Here is a 24,304-nt window from a genome sequence, read left to right as displayed (position 1 = left end):
TATTTAATTCCTAATGCTAATTTAATTCCGAATCGACCTTAAATCCAAATCAAGTGGCTGGTTTATTCCGATTTTTAATTCTGAATTAGATAATTAACTTGGTTAATTCCGCTTGAAGTTAATCCGGGTCGTTTTAAGCTTGCGCGACTTGCGGCGATGACGCGCTGGTGACAACATAATCTAAGACAGCGGCGGCCCGGACTCCATCTGAGACTATTTAATGAGAGCCTTAAAAGACATGGATATAATGAAAAGAGTGGATGGACGGAGGCATAAACATGAGGACTTTCACACGGACACACACAGACTTATTAAACACACACGGACCTCAGTAAACACAGTAAACGGAACAGGCTTCACCGGACAGTAAATGCGTCCCCGTTCTGCATTCACAGGCTATAATATCACCAGTTTATCATTTTACCAGTTGTTAGAGCTACTGTCTTTACCACGGAGCAACTATTTATTCCTGGTGATTGTTTTCCAGAGTTTTCCTGGGCTTTTTACCGGTGATTAGTTCCTATCTCCTTCCGCTCTGCGGTCCAAACTGAAACCGTGTGTTATTGTTGAGCTGCTGCTTCAAAACTACAATCAAAACAAAGGTGAAAACAGTTCTCATGTGTGGTGTTCTGTGTTACAGCCGACAATAAAATGTTTGTTGTATGTTTCTCCCGATAGATACGTAATGTTCGTCCCCTGTCCAATCAGAACCTTCCCAACCCCCAGACCTAAAGCGGAATTACCTAAAGCCGAATAAACCGGTTTTCCATGTAAACCTCAGTTCGGGAATTATTATTTCCATGTAAACACGATTGCATCAATGTTTAAATATTCTCTCTCTCCTGTCAGCTGTCAGACCAGATCCACACAGTGACGTTTTCACACTAGCACTCGCTCAGATACTAGCCAAAGCAAAACCTGCTCCTGACCAGGCTAGTCGTTCAGCCTAAGTTACCATGGTGATTTAGCTTCGTAAGACGTTAGCGAGCTACATACATCCTGATTAAGTCCTGGAAGTTAGTGTGATAAGAGGTAATCTATAGATTAGTAACATACTGTAGGTCCTTGCTGTTTCATTTAAGTACATTTCCCTCTTTGTGTTCATCTACAGACACACAAAACACACACTGTTCAAGTATCTTAGACAACTTTATTGTTTTGTTCCAGACACCAACACAAAGCTTCATAACAGCCACACATTTATTAACTCTATACAAAAGTTTTTCCAACAATTTATGCAAAATATATGTAAAATAGTCTATATTGAGTTTGCTGTAGTCTATATCCTAGCAGCAAACACCAGGCACAAGGTGGGATACACCGTGAACCCCAGTCCATCCGCAGGGTCAACACACAGATTGAGAAATTTCCTCCTCACACACACATTCACGTGAACAACAATATTTAGGTTTTTGTGTTACGTTATTATCTAAATTGGCAGTGGATACAAAGGGCCGCTATCTAGAATCTTGCATGGGGCGCCAAATCGTTAAGGGCCAGAAAAAGCTGCTAATGTTTTTTGTTGCTCTCATTAGCAGATACCTATGGGGGGCCCGTTGTAAAGTTGCGCGTGCTAAAATAAAGAGCAACATTTAGCAACAAACCACGTTTTGACCAGATTTACAGCAATATTTGTGAGGTTTGTGAGATTTTTTTCACGTAAAAATATATGCCAGTGTTAAATCTAAATGTTAATTCTAAAAATTAAATATTAAATCTAAATGTTAAATCTAAATATTAAATGTTAAAATATAAATCAAAATGTTACATTTAAATATAAATGCAAAATCTAAATGCTAAATGTTAAATTTAAAATCTAAATCTAAATGTTAAATCTAAAATCTAAATATCAATGATAAATTTAAATCTAAATGTTAAATGTAAATCTAAATGTTAAATCTAAACAGGTGAAACTAAATATTTCGCTAATATACTAATTCACTGGACGCTCATTGACATTTAGATTTAACATTTAGCCCAGCGCCCAATGAGAGCTGGAGATTTGCACCGGCAGACCCACGCAACCCTGAGCAGGAATAAGTGGGTCTGAAAATGGATGAAGGAATGAATGACATTATATTATTACGAGAATTTTTTTCATCACATATATTGCTGTAAATCTGGTCAAAAGTAACATTAAAAAAAATTCACATACAATTGTTGCTAAATGTTGTGAAAAGTTGCTGTTTCGCATGCGCAACTTTAATCAGCGCCTTGGTATCTGTTTATCAGGAAAAGTTGTGCTCCCAACACTATTTTGCTTGAATCCTGAGCTACGTTATCTTGGCACGCTTGTTTTTTTTTTTCACCTCAAATATTTCAGATGAACCACTGGCAGCAGTTCAGTATCAGGCTATAGATTAATAGGAGCCACAATAATGAAAGTCATAAAAGTAATGCCTTTGGACTTTGACCAAAATATTCCCCACTCTGGTGATCTTGTTTGCCTCTGCACCACCTGCAGTTGAACTTTGTATTTTTTGGTTTATTAATGTGTGTTAGAATGCATACTTCTCCTGTGTGTGTCTGGAGCTACTGTAACTGTTGCCTCCTTGTTTAAATGAAGTAATATGTAAACTTTTTGAAGGATTGCAAGATGCACACACACCTTACAACTAATGTAATTAGTGGGTCTATCAAGCTTAATTCTCTACAGATTGTCAAATATCAGGAACACAAGCTGTGAGATACAGTACCCTATTGTTATGGGTCAACATATTAGTTTTGTATTTGTAGTGATGAATAAGCTTTTGTTTTGTTGTGGAAAAAGATAAAACCCTGGATTCCCAAATGTGATTTTCTTTATAATGACCACAGTGATGGAGGACTATACATCCAGGAAAGGATGTCACACATACAGTAGAAACACAAACACACTACCAGTAAATCTAACGTACTGTACATGCTTCTGGTGTGTTGGAGAAGCATGTACATGTCTGTGTAAAACTCATGCGAGCACATGCAAACCCCTCACAGAACAGTGCCAGGTCCATCCCATGCAATCCTACTGTGGCGTAAAAACACTCACGACTACAACGTCTCATGTCTCACTCATTTGCAAATCATGAATTTAAATTGTGTGTGATGGAATTATGGTAATCAGGATTGCATAGTTTGGGCTGTTTTTTTTCTCTCCTCCATTTCACAGCTTTTGAATTTATGTCATTTAAATCATTTCCAACAAAGGGTTCAGAGATAAACATAATCAATATTTCCCTCTCATCAGCGCACATGGATTTTATTTACGATTTTCATTTTACACAATCTGCATCACTCGGAATGATTTTCTCCTAAAGTGACGCTGCAATAGAAGCTCAATACATTTTAATCCGTCATTGGAAATCCCTGCAGTTGCATCCGTTCACATATTCTGTGCTTCTCCGTTTATTCCTGGTTCTCTAACATATATCTATACTCTCCCCCTGCTATAGTCTGTATAAAATAAAAGTGTAATGATGGAATGAATGAGTGAAAACACACATTTTCTAGAATCTAACTTTGTAAATAAGTGGAAAGAATCAGTATTTTGTGGCTCCTGATTAGATTTATTTCTATAGTTTTTATAATTTCAGGTGAAATCCTGCCTGGTTTGGGACCAAGACTGACTCTTGTATTTTCAGTTCATGTTCTAATCAAGATCATTTCCATCACCATTATTATGATGATCATTTTAACTAAAATATACACATTTTATTTTACTTCATTTGTTAATTTTCCTCTCTCTCCCTCTGAAGTACCCCCTGTAGCGCTATCAACATACCCCCATTTGAAAAACACTGTCATGAACTATACCTACTTTAACTATCCATTCATGAAAATGATAAAATAAATAAAACAAGTGTATGGGTTACGCTACGTGTATCAATGAAAATGAACGTATGAATGCAGGCTAATGAACAAACGTGAAAAAAAGGAGCTTCTGTTTCTTAAAATACAATTTTATTTGTGAATTTACATGGATTAGCAGTACATCTAAAATCAACTCCATTACTGTAGATAACCGTTTGTGTAGGATTTTTCACAGGTCACAAAGTAGCTCGGCTCATCCTGGCATGCCAAAGCAAAACTCCAACTGTCTTTAAAAAAAAAAGCGTAGATGAAGAGCGTTAACAAAGCAAAGGTGCAATCTGTTAGAGGAGGAAAAGGAAGAAAAACCAAAACCAAACAGAAAACATGGAGGATGAAGGTTTTCCAGGAGTGAGAGTATAAAAGAAAAAATGGAAAAACATGGCGTGTTGACGTCAGGCTGTCAAATCTGTTCTTTGGTTATTCTGTTTTGAAACCTAATCAAACAGACAAGCAGCTTTTTCTGTTTTGTTTTGTTTTTTTTTTTTTAATTTGTGTGACATTATGATATTTAAGGGAAACTAGGATGAGAGATTCATGTTTTAATCTCACCACACAGAGGGGACCCACAGATGGGGCCGACTTCTACTCCCAGACAAAAAAGGAAGCCATGCATAACAAGTCACATTACTGATGAACTGGTGAATTGAAATGTTATCAATACATACATAAGTCAAAACAAAAAAAATGGAGGTTCCAAAAAGCTCACACATGATATGTGATTAAAGGAACCAGAGGTGGTGTAATGAATCTACTGGTGCTCCTCGTTTCTTGTGATCAATTTCCATGTATGTTAACGACTGCTGTTAGTGGCTAGCGGCATTAAAACATGCAAAAGAAGTTCTAACATCTGTTGTTTCTCACACCAGCCTCACAGTCGATAGTCAGTCACCATTTTATTTGGACACTATTTGGACCGTAACACTGTTCGCTCTGACAGAATGTGACATGCTTAAGTTGTCGCTTTAATTTCCCCGTCAATATCGAAATATCTTAATAACCGAACAAGATTTTGGCAAAAATATTTTAATTTTAAAACTGAAAAGTGCTGCTTTTCTACTTTTTGTGCTTTCTGTATTTCTGTTTTGGTTTTAAGTCAATAAAACTAAATAACCACGACATTTATTTGTTATTTTGATTTGTTTTTAAAACGGAATAACCAAACAACGAAGCGTACACGGACTCTGCCCCCCTCTCCTCCCCCCAAACACATACACACACACACATATATGCACGTCCTTCTCCAAACTCACACCTCCATTTTCCTTCGAGCCAAAAGCTATATCGTTAAACAATGCTAAAGATGTTTCGTTGTCCCTCTCAATCCAATACTTCACATTGCTGGCTGGGATATGGGTAGATCTGGTTAAACTGTGGGTGGGGGAGGGGCATATATGTGGCAACCGTCATAAATTAGCTTTACAGAGTTCAGCCGTGGGTCAGCCGACGGCGACATCGGGGTTGTGTTCACTACTCGTGACGTCACAGGAAAACAGGATAATCAAGCTCAAACGACAAATGAACTTGCAAAACCTCTGTAATATGTTCTACTGAGTCTGTGAGGGGAAAAAAAAAAACTACCGTACATGGATGTTGGGAGGCTGACGTGTGGAAATGCAGTCACTGGGATGACTCAGCAGAGGTCTGAAAGGCAGGCGGAGGAGGAGAAATTGTGAGCCTTGTCTTCCTAATAATAGTAGAGGAGAAGTTAGAATATGGCTTCAAAACTCACACACACGTCACACACGCCAAGAAAAATAACGCTTCCAGGATGATAAATTCAGACAAAAATAAAGAGTTAAAAAAAAAAAAAAAAAAATCCTTTTCTCACGTCGACACCCCTGAAAGATGATTGGGTAACACTTTACTTGAAGTGTTATACATAAGGCTGACATTATTATGACATGATACCTGTCATTAGCATGCATAAGGTGTCATAAAGTGCTGTTCATTACCCAAACCCTTTGTTACCCTAACTAACCCCTAACCTTGAACCCCAACCCTAACCAGAGTTGGGGTCAATTATAATTGTAATCGTGTAATTGATATTTAATCATTAATACATAATCATTTAAAAAAAAAATAATCGAGACGTATACTGACAAAAAAAGGGTCACACGCTCACACCAAAATGATTAAAACCTATATTTTCATTGATAAAGAAACAATAGATAGGCACCCTGTAGCTGTTCCCACTCAACGTTCTTGAAGCCAAAATACAGCGCTTAGGGTCACTTCCATCTTGCAAATTTGACGTCATTTGGAGCCAGAGTCAGCGCAGGAGGAGCCCTGGTAACAAGCCCCGCCCATTTAGCGTACTGCCCTGATGTCTTACACAGCCCAACTACGCCAAGAACATAAGTATCTTGCACACTGGAAATTCTCCCAACGGCTTGTTCAGATCATAGAGGTTAGTGCAAAACCATGATATATTTCAACTCAAATATCTAGGTAAATGGCATCTGGGCTTTTCTTCACGGCTTAACTGCTATTCACAAATAAAATCCCGTTTTTCAACCTCAAATGACTTATTTAAAACAAACTTCACAGAAAAATAATTATGTGACGAGTATTTTAACTTTACAGTTTGACCCACATCCCATCTGTTATCATTGAGGAGGCGGGGTTTATGACCTATACCGCAGCCAGTCAGCAGGTGGAGCTCTAAAAATAAAAGCTTCACTCCACCGGGGAGCTTGTTCCATCCATTCTTTTTATAGTCTATGAGCCTAACCCTAGTTAATCCCAGTAGATCCCTCCACCTCACCCAAAAAATGCCAACATAGTTCCAAAGGTGTCATCATTTAGCGAACGACACTCAATGACAGCCTTCGTGACACCTTATTCATGCTAATGACAGATAATGACAGCCTTATTTATAAAACTTCAAGTAGTTACCGATGATTCTTCTTTTTTCTTCACGTGACTCTTGACTTTCTGAATCCTGATCTTGCGTCGTTTACAACTTACACAACTTCTTATACCAAATACTTCACAAGCTTGTTCACTGGTGAAATCACCTGCGACCCAAAAAGGTGTTACCACAAAAAAAAAGTGCAGCACGTTACAAAATATAAAACATTATTAAAAATCTATAGCCAACATATCCAGTTTTTCATATATCTGTGTTATATAGGAACTTTAGTTTCCTTTTGCGATCAGGCATCAGCGCAGTCAGCCGCGTACAATCAGCTCAAAGGAAGAAGAGAAAACGTGCCTAACATCAGTGTTCTCTATAAAGCTCACAAAACAAAGATTGCTCACAACAAATTAGTGCTCAATAAAAAAAAAAGGTACAATTTCATGAGATGACGAGCTACTGTAAAAACAGGTAACGCTTCTGCTCAAATTAGATCGTTTTCATTCTTTCAGTACGTTTGGCAATAAAAACAGATTGAGATGAAGAGGACGAGATGTGAAACTGTTACATAAATACATCTAAAGTGAGTAATGAAGAGAATCCTCCCAAACCCTCTGTGTGTGCGTGTGTTTCTCAAACCTTGACTTCCAGTGTGGCTTAATGTTACGTGGCCTCTCACATGTCTGTGACAGCCATAAAAGATGAACTTTAAACAGAAGGCGGGGCTTAAAGGGAATCTTATCTCTCCGTTTGTCCAGTTTTGACAGCGTTCTCACGGGAATCCAATTGTTTCGTGCAATTTGTTCTCGTAGCGACAACATGGATTAGCATTTTTGCTCTCATCAGCGGAAATGGGAAAAGATGTACACGGGGAGCTTGTTAGACAGGATTTACACCCTAAGAATCAGCGCTTTATGCTCATGCTCCCTAAATCCATCAGCCTTTTGCACATAGAACTTTTTTGTTAAAAACAACAAATAAAATTAAAACATAAAGGGACATTTAACAGGAAATGGCTCTGCTGAGCCGCCCTACTCCCCCCCCCGCCCCCTGCCCGCAGGCCCTCAGGCCTCTGCTTTTTCTTTCTTTTTGTTTTTCTTCAGGAAGGACGGCGTGCGAAACTTCTTCTTCTTCTTGGTGTTGGGCGACTTGGATGGAGAGCTCTCGGGTGACAGCGCCTCCTCGATCTTCTCGCTGGGGCGAACGGTGATCTCTACGCTCTCCACGCTGGTGGTCAGCTGGCTGACGCGCTTAGACAACTCGTCGTCCACATCGCCGTGGCTGTCTTTACCGTTCATCAGAGACGTGTGGTTCTCTGAGAGGCGAGAAACAGTTATTTAGTATAGACCAGAGGTGCCACATTATGTATATTCACACAAAAGAGTTTTTAGTGGAACTTTGTGCGTTTCAACTGTAATTTTGTGTATGTTTGTTGTTGTTTTACTTGTTATAAATAATTTTGTGTATTTCTGTTGTCCTTTTGTTTATTTTTCCTCTAAAATGCATGTCTTTTGGAATCATGTGGTGTATTTGTGTTGTCATTTTCCTTTTTTGGAGTCAATTTTGCGTATATCTGTTGTCGTTTAGTCTGTTTGTATTACTGCGGGTTTACGGAGTCATTTTTTTCGTTTTTTTTTCTTGTCATTTTGTGTATTTGTGTTGTCATTTTGTAAATTTTTTTAATGTTTTATCAATTTTGTAGTATTTTTGTGTGTTTTTCTCTTGTCTTTTAGTGTGTTTTTCTGTAATATTGTATATTTTTGGTATATTTTAGTGTATTATTGTTTTCTGTCATTTTGTGCGTTTGGGGGCTGCACAAAATTAGACCGAGGGCCGCATGTGGCCCCCGGGCCGCCAGTTGTCTATGCCTGGTATAGACGCCTAATGCAATCCATCAGAAAGTTTTTAATCCATTGATGTAAATGAATGGTCAGTGTATGTTTCGGTTTTTGGATTTCAAAGATAAAAGCCATTTTTTTTCTCCATGTGACTTTTTTAAAGTAAGTCCTCATACACGCTCTTATTTTGAGAACGGCAACTTCCAGTTGCACCATATGAAAAAACAATGGCTCTCTTTTGGTTTGTTTCTGTCAATTTAAACTCATTTGTTTTGTTTTTAGAAACAGAAAATGAAAACCAACTGTTTTTTAAAGTTTCGTTTATCCCTTCTCGACCCTGATGAAGAAAAATGCCTCGAGTTTCATTCATAATTTTTTTTATTTTAAAATGAAAATCAAATAACCAGTAATTTCATGTTTTTCTTTCTTTAAAGTCACAATATTTCTGTTGTTTCAAATAGGAATTATTTAAAAATAAACTTCATTCATATAGCACTTAAATTTTACTATTGTAAAAAGTACAAGTAGGCAGTTTTAAGTTCTGGAAATTTTACTTTTAAGTTGATAAACTTGAAAAAAAACAAGGCAATCCATTGCCTGAACTTTTTTGAGTTCTGGTAACTTATTTGGGTTTACAGTGTGTAATTGTAAGCACAGAAAATGATATAACGACATAAAAACAACCCTTTGACCTGATAGCCCAGTGAGCGTGTCCTCCTCTAAACCAAACAGACCAGGCTTTAAAGTGCCTCCTCCCCTTTAATCAGTGCTCACATAACCAGCCTGCTTGTGTCACGTCCTGTTTCTCTGAGTGAAAACATGCAGGTTAGGTTTAACCAGGCCTGTGGTGCTATGTTACACTAACGCACCAAACAGCACTGACTTTTGGTCTCATTTTGACCTGAGCATGAGCAAAGCAGTCAGCCCAACAGTGCAGCTGACCTGCTTTCAGCACAACTGTGTGAGCTCATGCACAGTGGGCGTGTCCGGGGGTTCTCGCTGGGACACTCTGTGCTGTCCTACGCTGATTGTTACATACAGGTTTGTGCTTGTGTAAGGCGACAGGAAGGGAATCTCAGAGTGTGATACTTGATACCTTTTGTAAAGCTTGTGTTTCACGGAGTAACAACAGGTCGTTTTATGGGACGGATGAGCGTGAAACTCTAACAAGAGCTAAAATCCAAAGTCATGATGGAAAGTAAATAGTTATGGTACGACTGTGAGCAGAACACTGTGTTATTTGGTGACAAGCAGATCAGAGCACACATTATTAGTTTGAAAACATCTTTACTTGTCAGTCATGCATTGATTATTATTGGATGTCTTTAAATAAAAATGCAGCACAAACTGAATTGATTGTAATGGATGTTTGTCTATCTTTTTTGAAGTTTGAAGACATATGGAGTTTTCTATTTTGGTGATGAGGAAAATAACAATATTGCCTATATCGATATATACTTTTATAGTTTATTTTGTATTAAAATACTTGGTGCTGCTTTTGCTACTTCTCGAAAGACCATGAAAAGCAGTTAGATGTATTTCTTTAGTGCGTCTTAACCCTAAACAAGCTACACTACAGAACTCACTCACACATGCTGTCCCTTAGAGGAGAAAAAGCTAAAAGTGGCACATATTGTACAGCTTTGTTTATAAATGTGCCTGTGTGGCATTTTGCATCAGCAAATTTAACCCAGAATTGTCTTCATGGTCAGACTTTATTTGAATTAAAAATATCGAGATCACCATTTTGAGAAAAAATATTGATCGCCCAGCCCAGCACTACCCTATTAGCCTGTTGATAGACTGACTATTGTTCTAGAAAGGTTTTAACCTGGATAAGGCAGGTACAAAAAATGCATGCAATGTACACTATTCATATTCATTTTTGACCATACTTAATGAATTTTGACAAGATTTCAACCATAAATGGAGAGAATCCAGATCAATATATTGAGTCCAGTAGCCCGGCCTATAAATCGATGGGAGCTTGTGTTTGCAAACACTGTGTAAGGTAACAGTAAAGACGCTTCCTGGAGAAGTCTGAGTGAGTTCTACCTTTAGCTGGAGTGCTTTGAGGGGACTGGGTGAGTGACAGAGACTGAGAGAGAGTGGAGCCATCATCTGAGGTTAGCTCGTGCTCGCCATCTGCAGGGAGGGGGAGGGAAGAGGAGGAGGAGGAGGAGGAGGAGGAGGAGGAGGAGGAGGAGGGGGGGGGGTGGAAAGGATGGATGGATGGATGCAGGATAGAGAGAGGTTGGAGTGGAGGAAGGACAGCAGGGGTGAGTGGGATGCGAGGTCGGAGGGATTGAGATGAAGGGTCAGGGGGAGGAAGGGAGGGTGGAGAGATTAGTGGTGACACACACACACACACACACACACACACACACACACACACACACACACACATACACACACGTTAGAATCAGGCCATGCACAGCTGTCCTTCCACAAAATTTCTCAAAATCTCGCTCTGGTAATCATCTGTGCTCCATCGCTCATCTGCACTTATTTTCAGTGGCTGAACGAGGTGCACAGAATAGAAAAGATGCACATTTAGAATTAGAATTAGCAAAAAGAGTCGTGTTATAACATGCAAACAGGTCGCCCTGCTACATACTGTATTTACAGAGAAGGGAATACAAACAACAGACGGTTTGACATGCGCTGGGAAGGTGATAACACATGTTAAAATATGCTGTGATGTGCAGAGGTGAAAGTAATGGATTCACGTTACTGTAATCGAGTTGATATTATATGTAATTCTACTTTTTTTAAATATATTTCTAAATCAGTAGTTTTACTTGTACTCGAGTACGTTTTAAAAGAAAAATAGGAATTTGTTACAATTCTACACCTAACAGTTACTGAGTAAAATATTATTGTGAAACTACAAACAATGAAACGACAACAACCACATCATAACCAGATTTAAACGTAACGCACGGGGCAAAAACAGCACTGAATGTCGGTTATTTTCTCTGTTTTAGAGTTCATAATTGCAGCTATACTTAGAACCTGATAAATAGTTTTATTTTATAGTGAATTCATTGGCGTTATATCATTTAAATACAAACCTTTCATTTTATACAGATGCCTTTGTGGAAAATACATTAAGTTCCAATTGTGCAAGATTTTATCTCTTCCCTTTTAGGTTTATACATGAGATGTTTACTGTATGCAAGGGAACTGTGGCAAGATTTATGACCAAAAACATACGTATGTGGTGGGTGAAAGTAACACTTTTACTCTGAATACAATGTAATTGAGCTACTTTTTACTTGTAGTTGAGTATTTTATGTATGATTTACTTGTACTTGTACATGAGTACAATTTCAATCAAGTCACTGTACTTCTACTTGAGCAGGATATATCAGTACTCTGTACAGTGTACAGAGTACTGATATATCTGATGATCATTCATATGCACATCACCAGAGGTGTTCACATCTGGTGATGTGCATATGAATGATCATCATTTTTCAACCAGAGGTAGACCAACTTCATTTTTTTTTCAAATAAGTAGATTGGATGAGAAGTAATAGAATAAAAATAAGCAAAAAGCATTTAAATAATGGGATAAACAGAATCAATTTCCCTTTACATTTGAAGCTTAAAATACCTGAAAACATGGGGAACAGTGTTGATGGAGCTGGTGGTGATTTGTTTGGAGAACAAAGTTGAATATATTCATCATAGTGTTTGATGCGTGTTTTGTGTTGTTTGTATGATAAGCATCAGCCCCAGTGACAGTACGCCACAGGACATCATTAGAAAGGCGATCCTCCTCTATGCTTACTATACAGCTTCATTCTTTACTTCATTCATTAAATGTCATCAGTAATTGGTGGGAATGATAAACACTCCTGTCTGTGTCACTTTGCTGCATATATTAGCATATTTCAAGGTTACATGTTCACTCATTCATAACTGTGACACCTGTACGAGACGAGTGGTACGTTCTGTGCAGTGCAGACTCGTCAGTTGTGTGTGTGTGTGTCATACACTTCGTGACATGTGCGTGAATTGTACAATTTTTCCTGTATTTGATGCCTTTGAATGTCACAATGCCAACATACACACTGTACTAGTGTACTGCACATGTGGTTCATCTCAAGCTGACTGTGTGTGTGTGAGTGTGTGTGTGTGTCTGTTTGTCTGTGTGAGTGTGTGCATGTGAGCGTGCCGTGCATGTATCTGGTCTCTCCAGACGCTCTCCAGCCTGCATTCAGATCACTCACTGGGGATTCATGGGGCCGTGGGAGCAACAGTGTCTTAGCAACGGGCCGCTCTCCTCTCGTGTGTGTGTGTGTGTGTCTAGGGGGTGTGTAGGGTGTTAGGACCTGCTGTCTTCTCCCCCTGTTATCGTCCTTATACTAGACTGACACACACACATGGTGCTGCGTGTTATATATACATATACATAAAGCCTTTCACACACACCACATATGTCAAACTCATGGCCCAGGGACTAAATTTGGCCCTTAAGAGCATCCACTTTGGCCCGCAAAAAAAGTATAAATGACAGAGAAAACATGAATTATTGTGTAAATGACCAAATAATCCAGTTGTAGATATCTCAAATTCACCAATTTAATGAGACGCCACAATATTTTCAGGGGCTTGGATTTTTCCTTTGTTTATATCACATGAATGCTGTTATTTTTATTTGCAAATTGTGGAAAGAACTCTCAATTTTGCCACACATCTTGCAAATTCTCACAATCCACAAAACTTACTCTAAATTAGACAAAAATTGGTAACAAAATGAAGACTTTTTGAAGTGAATGGAACCAATATTAAAAACTAGAGCACAATGATGTTAAAATTGTTTTTTTTTCTCCCACCCACCAAAAATCTGCAGCATCAAACTGGTCCGTATTTGGCACCCCTGACATACACTCACACAAATTGTAGACTTTAAAAAATGAAATAAAATTCAAAGGCCTTAAAAGGGCATTTATCAAATACGATACAATTTCCTTCATGGGTCAATGCTACAGTGAACAATCCCATCACCACAGCCTGTTCACTATTGATTCACCCCTTACCTCTGTGAAAGGCACTTCAACGGGGAGCTAACATTATTAGCATTGACTGCCCATCAGAGTGTGTGTGTGTGTGTGTGTGTGTGTGTGTGTGTGTGTGTGTGTGTGTGTGTGTGTGTGTGTGAGTGTTGGGGGGTTAACACAGCAGTGGTGCCTGTGGGAACTAACTCTGTAATGATTAAAGGTATAAAGCTGGCTGTGTGTTTGTCTGATATGCTGGCAATGGGAGCAGTGGGACGCACACACACAGAAACACATTTAATGGATGTCTGTCAGCAGATGGGTGAGAGTGAAACCAATGTGGGGGGGACCGTAATCAATCTAAAAATCAAGAGACATGCTGCGGCTTTAAGAACTTGAAATCTGCTGTAGTTGTCAGGTTCCTGCTTTCTAAACACAACAAACACACGTTGAATATAATCACATCACGTTTAATACCAGAGTTGGACTCCATTCTATTCTACTGATTTGTAGTTCATTTTATTACGTACAGCAAGCTTGAGTTAGATGAGAAATTGAAGCTAGGATTAAAAGCCATCAGACTTTAATTATATTTTAGAGGGAAATGAAATGCCATTGACTAAAGAGGAGCCTGTGAGGTGAGGGTATAAAACATGGCTCCTTCACACAAAACACAAATAACATCTCTTCTAAACACAATATGTCAAAGTTATAGGGAGGGAAATCCATAAAAACCCACGCAACAGCAGCTGCTCAGAGGAAATTTACTGCCACGCGGTTGCGTTGACAGGCCCAGTATTGGGTTCTTGTACTAATTCTTCTCTGTGCAATCAAACGGTGGCTTCCATATTGATTTTTGATCAGATTTGTGTTGAGCGGCTCAATATTTTGTTGTTAAATGAACCTGCACTGATTAGGAGACGTGGTTGCATGTGGGTGAACTATCCACTGTACCTACCCGTGAGGCCCAGTTGCTTCTTCTCTACATTCTTGCTATGCTCCTGCTGTGACAGCTCGCTGAAGGGGTTCGGAGGCAGCGGTTGCATCAGCTCCTCCTCTGTGGGCACGTAAGGCTGAAAAAGTGACATGAGAGAGTGAGCACGGGAGCACAGACACACACCTCAGACGTCAGGACACACAAACACACGCTTTGCCGTCTTAAAAAACAAACATGTCATGTGTAGCATGATGTGAACACACCAGGCCTTAAAGGGATCGTCCACTGGTTTTACTAAAGTGGGCTAAAATTCTTTTGCACCATATTTGTTCTATTAACTTTTAAAAATGGGACTACTTCACCATTTTAGAACCTGTGTTCCGCCATCTTGAAATCACGTGAAGGATGATGTCACACAGCCCCATTTGCATGTAAACATCCCATTGTTGTTGTTTTTTGTTTAAAAAAAAATAAATAAATAATAATAATAATAATAATAAAATTATAAAATTAAAATAAAAAAGTAAACATCCCACTGTTTTCTATTGGAGTGAAGCATTCAACCTGCTTTTTAGATCATTAAGCAGCTTTTTCGGTCAAAAATGACAATTTGTGCTGCTTTTGGTTCCTTTAAATCAGGGGTGTCAAACTCACTTTTGCTCAGGGGCCAAATACAGTACAGTTTGAGCTCAAGTGGGGCACAGATTAGATAAAGTGCAATTTTAACACTAATGTGCCCCAATTTTCACTTCCACGTTAAACTGATAAATACAGTTTGAAAGGCGGCGGCAATATCCAAGCATTAAGTGACGGCTATCAGTCCCTGCAAGATCAATTTAGAGTTATATCCACAATTTGCCATAAAAGACTGCAGTCATGTGATTAAATGTGTGTATTTGGATTGAAGATAGTTACAACTTAAATATTTGGTAATTTATGCAATTATTCATGTTTTCTGTCATTTTTCCTTATTCCTGTGAACTGAATTACATCATCTAAAGGACCAGATTTGGCCCCTGGGCCTTGAGTTTGACACATTTGCTTGATATAAAACTTGTTTGGTTACTGAAAGAGGACAAAAACAATTGTGACTCGAAAAATAATCTATGACTGCAGGGGGCGACAGTTCCAACTCTGCGGTTTGGTAGTAGACAATGAAGCAGAGAAGAAGAGCTCTACGAAGGAGCCTTTACTCTCTTTAAAACAGTGCACAGATGACACTGACAAACCCTGAGGATAGAAGTCCTTTTGGGTGGGAATACATCAACAGTCCGTGATTTACTTGCTAACTTCAGCCACCACAGCATCAGCCGCACACTGTTTAAGGGAGAGTAAAGGCCCCTCAGGAGAGCTCTTCTTCTCTGTTTCATTGTCCACTCCCAAACCACAGAGTTGGAACTGTCATCCCCTACTGTGATAGATTATGTGTCTAGTTAAAACTGTTTTTATCCTCTTTTGGTAAATCCAAAAGGGTTACATTGACAAGCTTTTCCTGATTATTTAGAGAAACTAAAAGCAGCACAAATTGGCATCTTTACCAAAAAAGCTGCTAAATGATCTAAAAGCAGGCTGAATGCTGCACTCCAATTCAAAATAATGGAATGTTTACAGGCAAACAGGTGACGTCTTCAATCACGTAATTTCAAGATAGCAGAATACAGGTTTGGAAATAGTAAAATAGTCACATTTTTAACAGTTAATAAAAGTAATATGGTGCAAAATAATGGGTTTTGTTAAACAAAGATCTTCTAATGAGGACATTTCAAAGATTTTAGGCCACATTTGTGAAAACAGTGGAGGATCCCTTTAAGAGCATGCACGAACACACACACGAACACACACACACACTATAATATCGCCCTCCTTTCCCCTCCACCACAGCTCGAATGCACAGTTAAGATTAAAAAGCTCACTTCTCAGGACCTTTTCTCAATAATGCATGACAAGTGCAGACTAAAGCAAACACAAAGAGCTTCACACAGGGTGTTGGCCCAGAGAAACTGCTTAGAACTCTGTGTGAGACGTGAACTACACACACTCATGCACATCCAACACAATTGTGATTATCCATCTGTGCTGACATTTGTGCAGGAATGTGTCATGCAAACACCAGTCATGATTAAATGTATTTTTCCTCCTCATCAACGCAATAAAATGTAGAAAACAAAAAAGAAAAGGTACAATATGCAATTATTGAACACATGCAATGTTTTCTTTCAAATGAATGTCAAATTAATATTTTAAAATCTTGAATAAAAATGAGTAAATGAATGAAGTGAGTGCAAACAGGGGAACATGAGAACACTGGGGGATAGTTACCAGAACATTAATCTGGACCAGTTCCTTTAAAGCAAAAAAACCAACCACAGAATCATCATCAAATGCTTAACACACTTTACTCATCCTGGTATGAATTCCCTCTCCTTAGTTAGAACGAAAGCAGTGCTTTACACTGGGTTTGTCTCCGCCTAGTGTTCATTACACTAACTGTGTTTGAGTGAATCCACCTCTCTGAATGACTTGTGGGCAGGGTTGGGTTCAATTATAACTGTAATAACATAATTGATGATTAATTACAATTATGGCGTAATTATAGTTGTAATTTAAAAACTATTTTGGTGTTTTAATCATTATTCAATTGTAATTTAGTTCAGATATTTAACTTTGTAATTGGCATGGAAATTATTTTTAATTTAACTCAAAACATAGGGTGAAATACAAATTAGATGATAGATAATATTTTACAGCTGATTTAAGACGTGGGTCAAACTGAGCCGTTAGCATAAGAGATGCAAACAGAAAGCTAACACAAGAGGAAGGTTAAGTTTTATGAGCTCATTTATTTTATACTCAGTAATTGTGATTAATTGTAATTTAACTTTAGTAATTGAGAATGATAATTGTAATGCCGGGCACTGTAATAGTAACTGAATTGTAAGTGAACATTGATAATTGAAAATTATTGTAATTGAAAAATGTAATTGACCCCAACCCTGCTTGTGGGTGTTTACAGGAAGTGCCTGGGTAGTAATTCTTTTTCAGAATGAAGGGACTGACACTGAAACTGAAACTCAGTAAAAAAAAATATATAAACAATAGTAAACTGTAGGAAAACTGTTAATAAACAGACTTATTAAAAATAAATTGTATTTAACATCTTGAAACTATTGTGTTCATTGACACACCATAAGATTATGACCACTGGCCCAATATTTTATTTGTAGCACTGCTAATATTCACTTAAGGCGCCAGTCTTCATGATTAACTGTGAAAGAGCTGTCACTTGTTTAGTCGCTAGTTTCTTCTAACTTGTTTCTATAGAAACATTTCAGAGGAATAATAAATATTTTCTAATTTAACCATGAAAAAATAAAAAATCTTACTTGATTTTAATTATGATGCCACACAAATCTGTGTTTTTTTTAATGAACTCTACAAAATGATCGTTTCTGGATTTTTCTTTCTTTCTCGTGACAACAAAAAACTTATAGCACTCTGTGCTTTTTCAGTGGAATTGAAAATCAACATAACGCCACATAAAAGTGAAAACAATTCCAAGAAGAGATGGTTACCTTCCGCGGCGGGTCAATAGGGATACCTGCCAGGTGCTGCGAACGAGGCCCTGAAGACATGACGTCGAACAGGTTCTGCTCTCTGATCTGCGTTTGGATAAAATTATAACATCATCAAGGAGCCTCAATGGCTGCACGCTCACATTTTTTGTCAATCGGATCAAAATCTCTCAGAATAAAACATCTGATTGTTCTAAGATTGTTCTAAGATATATATATATATATATATATATATATATAAGTGTTAATGTGGTCATGAGATTTATATACATACATCATTTAAAACTCATTAAACTCAAACTACTAAGAGTATCAAAAGGATTTTAATGTTAAACCTTGTCCTGATATGCCCTCGGGTGCTTGAACACTTCTGTCTGTCTCACTCCAACCCCGAATAAAAACCAAACAAAAAATGACAGGGTGACACAGACACACAGCTCTGGTGTGAATAAAACACGTAATTATTGATTTGAAGTCAGTTGTGTGAGAAAAAATAGCTGAATAAAACAATCAACAAATTTACAAAAGTAAACAAGTGGTTATGTTAAACATATACTTCATACTCATTCAGGGAAAACTAAACTTTCTAAATAAAGGTTATATAGAGTAAAAAACTAGAAATGCAGGTTAGGCGTAAACTTTTCTCCTCTTTATTCAACTTCTTTCTTTGGCAATTTAAGATGGATGAAATTAATTAATAATGTATAACTGTAACCACACTGACACACCCCAGCTCCCGACCCAATACCTCAATTATCATTTGCATGTTTCCAGTATTTCTTTCTTTCTGCTATTGTTATTTTTCTAATTATGTACCGGTATGTCTCCATTTTTTCCACTACTACTGTATATTCTTTGTTAGTATTTTTTTTATTTATTTTTGTTCTTACTCTCTGCTCTTATACTGTATATATTATGTTGCTGCAAATTTGAATTTCCCCTCTGGGGATTAATAGAGGTCTATTCTATTCTATAATCACAAAAAAAAAGCTCTTTACTCACTTTATTTCTCTTTTCCAGCACCTCATTTGGATTTGTGTTGAGAGGAACAAACTGATTGGGGTCCTCGATTCTGATCGGAGTTCCAGTCTCATCTGCCTTCATCCACTAGTAGGCAAAGAGAGACAGGTGTGAGCAAAAACAGTGGAAATAAATACTAGTTTTCTGATTAATCATAGAAACCAGAGCTACAAACTGTAAGCATGCATACAGACCCACTGTCACCAGGGGGCACCACGTGACAAGGAGGATATACTTTATATTCTATCGTTATTGGTTTATTTATGGAAACTTGATTACACATATAAACCAAATCCAGCACTTTGGAGCATTCAATTCAGCCCACAGGAGAAAGTTAAAATGACAGAAAAAGCATGAATAGTTGTATAAATGAAACTCATCAATTTTTGCAGGGGATCCTCGCAGTTTTCCCGGTGCTTATAGCGAATTATGTCATTTTAATGTTAAACAGTTGAAAAAAATTCAAAATTCTTTCAAAATCCTTCAATTTTCCCCAAGTTATTACATTATATTTCCCTTAATTAAACAAAAATTGGTCACAAAATGTAGGAAATTTAAAGTGAAGACCTGGTTGTCACTGATATCTGTCACTTATTTCTCGGATATTGTTGGTTTCTTGCATATTTTGTATTTTATGTACAGTCTACACACAAATTAAGGCACAATAATGTTGAAATTACTAATTTCCCCACATAAAATCTGTGGCCCACTTGAGATCAAACTGATCCTTATTTGGCCCCTGAATACGGAGCATTTATTGTAACAAAACCATTTGTGTGTGCACACAGATTGAAACTCAAACACACACACACAGATCAAGTTACAGACACACAAATTGGATTACGCACAGACAACTTCGTTTACAAATCATAGTTCTACACACACAGATCAATGTACAGACACACGGATTGTATTACGCACACACAAATAGTTTTGTTACAATAATAGCTATATACAGACAACAAAGTTCAACCTGCAGTTCTTTATTCAGCCACTAGATGTCAAGTTAATACAAGTTTAACAAAATCTCTCCTCTGAAGCAGCTGACAATGACAATACAATTTATACAATGAAAATAATAATCACATTACACCAACAAAACAGATATTTCAACAACTACAACAACAAAAAAAAATCCATAACATCTGAAGCATTAGAATTAGTGTTTGCAGCGGCGCTGTAAAGCTCGCGGCCCACGAGCCACCACCGACGCCGAGCCGGAGGCTGACGGAGGAAATGCACCCGGTGAGGAGACAGTGGTGCCAGGAATGCACAGATAGCTCTTGGCCAACCTACAAATCATAGGATACAGAACTGGATCTTTCAAACGCTAGTTTGAACCCGGAAGAGTGAATCTCCCGCTCAGTAATTGTAGCTAAAAAGTTAGCTTCTGCTATCGCCTCCATCACCTAGTCCCTTCCTTCAGGTGTCCTGGCAGCAGGCGCGACTATCACTTTCATTCTGCGAGCAGCGGTCGTGTTCCTGTCATTTAGTTATTATTAAAAAAAACTATTGATTTTTTTAACATTTATGAATTGTTATCGAATCGTCACATGTCGAATCGCAATTAATCTAATAATCGATGTATTGGCAAACATCTACTCAATAGGAGGTGGAGGTTCCCTCATCCTACATCTGTTACTTCCTCCATCCAAAAACCACACACATTAGCATCCATGTTGTGAGCTCACCGTAGTGGTCCGGCTGTTGTAGCGTTCCTCTGCACATTCCACGCTGACCTTGGTGTAGCTGTTGGGTGAGGTGAGCCAGCGTGTTTTCTCCCTCTGCTGTCGCTGCTGCAGGAATTTGAAAGGCAGTCGTGTAGCTCCTACATCACCGTCCTCCTCGAACGTGAACGCTGTAACCGTGGCAGGGATCTCCACCTCGCTCTTGTGCCTCTGCTTCTCCCGCACGATGGGGTGTCGGTAGGTGTAGCCCGTCCTGTACCCCTGTTTTACAAAGACAAACAAATGTGTACTTTTAAACTTATAGCAGGCAGAAGCCAGAAATGATCTACGTGGTGCAAACAGGGATAGAAGAAAAATTACATTTACTTTAATGTAAAATAATGCAAAATAAAACTTCTTACAAAAGTTCATCTATTGAATGTTGAAATTGAAAATAGTTTGATATCTGTACAAAAGCTTATTTTATTCCTTTTACAGTTTACAGTATTAAACTGTAAACAACCCTGCACTGGTGCACATAGCGATAAGACGGACACATACGTCCATGCGCACACGCAAGACAGATGAGACTACACTCATAGTGTGATGTGTCTGTAAATACACACATAGTTTGGTGAAGCCTCTGATTAGTGCAGAACTATGGAGCTATTACTGTAACAAATCTGTGTGTCTGTATCCTGAAAAACATCACCGCATACGGAACATGATGGACTTCCTCATTGCCTGTCAATCAATGCTCACTGAGGGTTCACGTCCACAGACATTTTCTAACAATGTTCAACTTTTTAAATTAAATTAAACCCTTAAAAATGCTTGCGTTTTAAAAGTTTGACGTGAATTCTGAAGGTAATTTTTTCCTTATGGTTCGGAGAAACCATAAATAGTTATATAAACCCATATCCACCAAGTTACATCCTTCTACTATTTTAGACTGCACTTGGCAATAAAAACTATTCTGATTCTGATATCATGACAATGATTCATTAAAAATACAAATTCTTTAAATTGGCAAAAGTAAACGAGTGATGTGTAGAAATGTTTGTTACCTACGCCAAAGAGTGAATATAATCACCTGCGTTTATTTGTTTGTCTGTTAGCAGGATTACGTCAAAAATACTTTGATTTTGACAAAATTCTAACCGAAGTCAGACTTCATCAATATACTGATTCTGGATCAGTTTAAATAACGAAAAGATCCCTAGCTCTTATTATTGGCTGTAATAATCCTTATTAATGCGACTGTCCCTTCCTGCACAGCACGCTCTCAGTGAAGTGGAAAAGAAAAGGCGAGCCAAAGCTCTGACCGCAGGGTTTCTGGCAGCACAGAGGACACAGTCACAAAGTCATTCCCCCACACCCCTCCCCATCCCCGCTGCCTCCTCTTCCTCCCCTTTCACTTCATCCTCATCAATCCTTTCCTCTCATATTCCCCATTTCCCCTCACCCAGAGTTACTGCTGTTATTCAGACACTTCTCCACACTGGATTACACTGGTTTTCATCTCTTCTCCGTGGTCCAACGTGACCTTTCAACTTGACGTCTTCGCCTCGATTCATCATCAGACAACAGTGAACTGAGCTACTTTGGCATCTCATCGCAACTTCCTGCTTTCTTTTCAGACATTTATTCACACGCGCAGCTGGAAGAGATTCAAACTTCCCTGTTTGTATTCTTCTTGACTCCAAAGAGCTTCTCTGACACTTCAGTGTTTATGAAGAGTGGGAGAAAAGCAAGAAGGGCTGAACTGTGTGTGCTTTCCACAGACTGCAAAAGGGAGCGCGCACACCGAGGGAGGAAGAGGAGAAGCGTGGGGTGATGAAGGCAGCGGGCGGTGTGTGACGTGAGGAGGACAGATGGTACGACAAGCCCAGACAGTGAGAACATGGGGACATTTCACCATAAAAGCCAGGATTTTCGGGCGGGACTTCTCATAAAAACAGACATTTTCCATTTTACTGCCCACGTTATTCTTTCACCTTATTTTTCCTCGCTTTAGTTTATATCCTCCTTTTATTGCTGTTTTTATCCTATTTACCACAAACAATACGTTTAATGGCGTTGCCTGCCATGACTTTAGGTTTCAGCACTTCTTTGTGCAGTTACAATGTCTCCTGCAGTGGAAAAGACTTTCCTGGTTAAATAAAGGTAAAAAAAAAAAAAAATCGATATGGATGCATTTTGATCGATCTGAGAATTGTGCGACGTAATATCGCAATATATCGCCAAATTGATTTTTTTCAACACCCCTAGTAACCAAGAGATGAAAAACAAATTAGATGATAGATAATATTTTTTAGTGTATTTTAGAGCTGATTTAAAACATGCGTCAGAATTGACCCGTTATCATAACAGATGCAAACAGAAAGATAACACAAGCAATCTATTAAAGGCTCAGTAATTGGGATTAATTGTAATTGAACTTTAGTAATTGAGAATGTAATTGTAACTGACTTTGAGGAGGAAAATAATAATAATTGTAATTTTATTTGTAATCGGGACAAAATTTTGATCATCGTAATCATAACTGAGTTGTATTGGAGCATGGATAATTGAAGACGTAATTGTAATTAAAAAATGTAATTGAGCCAAACCCTGCTGCCTGCTTTTTCTAACTGACCTTTAAATTGTTGAATCCCTAAGAAGAATAATAAAGTCATTTTCCTGGCTGATGTGATGCGACTTAATCTGTTTACTCACCAGATTGTCCAGCATCCTCATCAGAGACTCAAACTCCAGCTCCCCGACCTTCCACTTGTACTGAGTGCCCATGTTGACAGCAGTTGCTGTGGCGACATCAAACACTCGTGATCTGTACTTCTCCTGGTCCAGGACTATAAGGTTGTCCACACCTCCAGCACATGAAATAGCGTTCACCTACAAGCACAGTGATGGTTTATTGTTTAATTGGCGCAAACAGATGGCATTTTATTCCAGCGCCAAAACAGAACAGGATATACAATACATTATATACAACAAGCATGTCCGAGAGGATTTATTTGTAGAAATTAAGCTGGGCTTTATCAGATGGATTAATCTTTTCTTTTGCTTGAACAGCGAAAGCCGAGCCGGAGGTACAAAATCTTCTTCTCTAAAATCCACCATATTCCACAGGGACACTAAAATAAACATCCAATACAAAGACACTTGCTTTCTCAATAACCTTGAGTAAAAAACATCAGAAATTTCCCCTTTTTCACTCGCTGATGAGTTTCTCTATTTAGCTATTTTAATAAACATACAGATTCCTCTCGGCTGCATTCGACAAATGTTTAAGGTTTAAAAATTAAAAACCTGTTTACCTGTATTTCACAGGCATACTGGGTGTTGTAGATGTAATGAAAGGCCTCTTCCACAGTCTCTCCAAGAGCAACGACTCCATGATTCCTCAACACCAAAACCTGCAGTAAACAGTTACAGTATTACACATAGCAGAGGGTTTTAGACGATGATGCATGATTTCAATGTTTACCTACTTTTAAAAAAAGCAATTAACAATATAAAATACTTAATTCTATAATGCATTACAATCATTTAAGG

General features: G+C 38.2%; 1 protein-coding gene across 6 annotated transcripts in view; it reads right to left on the bottom strand.

The window, feature by feature from the left end:
• Positions 1 to 5,831: 5,831 nt before the first annotated feature.
• The window catches only part of add3a (adducin 3 (gamma) a), a 97,041-nt gene continuing 78,568 nt past the window's right edge, over positions 5,832 to 24,304 (bottom strand). For 3 of the 6 annotated variants that reach the window (XM_028457333.1, XM_028457324.1, XM_028457315.1), the window contains exons 8-16: positions 24,067 to 24,165; positions 23,465 to 23,641; positions 20,771 to 21,028; positions 19,062 to 19,166; positions 18,060 to 18,146; positions 16,807 to 16,830; positions 14,509 to 14,623; positions 10,600 to 10,689; positions 5,832 to 8,021 (exon numbers count right to left, since the gene is read on the bottom strand). In XM_028457333.1, coding sequence (XP_028313134.1) covers positions 7,771 to 8,021; positions 10,600 to 10,689; positions 14,509 to 14,623; positions 16,807 to 16,830; positions 18,060 to 18,146; positions 19,062 to 19,166; positions 20,771 to 21,028; positions 23,465 to 23,641; positions 24,067 to 24,165 — 1,206 coding nt within the window. In that variant the 3' untranslated portion in view covers positions 5,832 to 7,770. The remainder of the gene's footprint in view (positions 8,022 to 10,599; positions 10,690 to 14,508; positions 14,624 to 16,806; positions 16,831 to 18,059; positions 18,147 to 19,061; positions 19,167 to 20,770; positions 21,029 to 23,464; positions 23,642 to 24,066; positions 24,166 to 24,304) is intronic. The other 3 variants (XM_028457351.1, XM_028457342.1, XM_028457361.1) reach the window with 3 other exon arrangements.

This window comes from Gouania willdenowi, chromosome 1 (genome assembly GCF_900634775.1).
Source record: "Gouania willdenowi chromosome 1, fGouWil2.1, whole genome shotgun sequence".
Taxonomy (NCBI): Eukaryota; Metazoa; Chordata; class Actinopteri; order Blenniiformes; family Gobiesocidae; genus Gouania; species Gouania willdenowi.
This window is presented reverse-complemented; position numbering and strand designations above follow the sequence as displayed.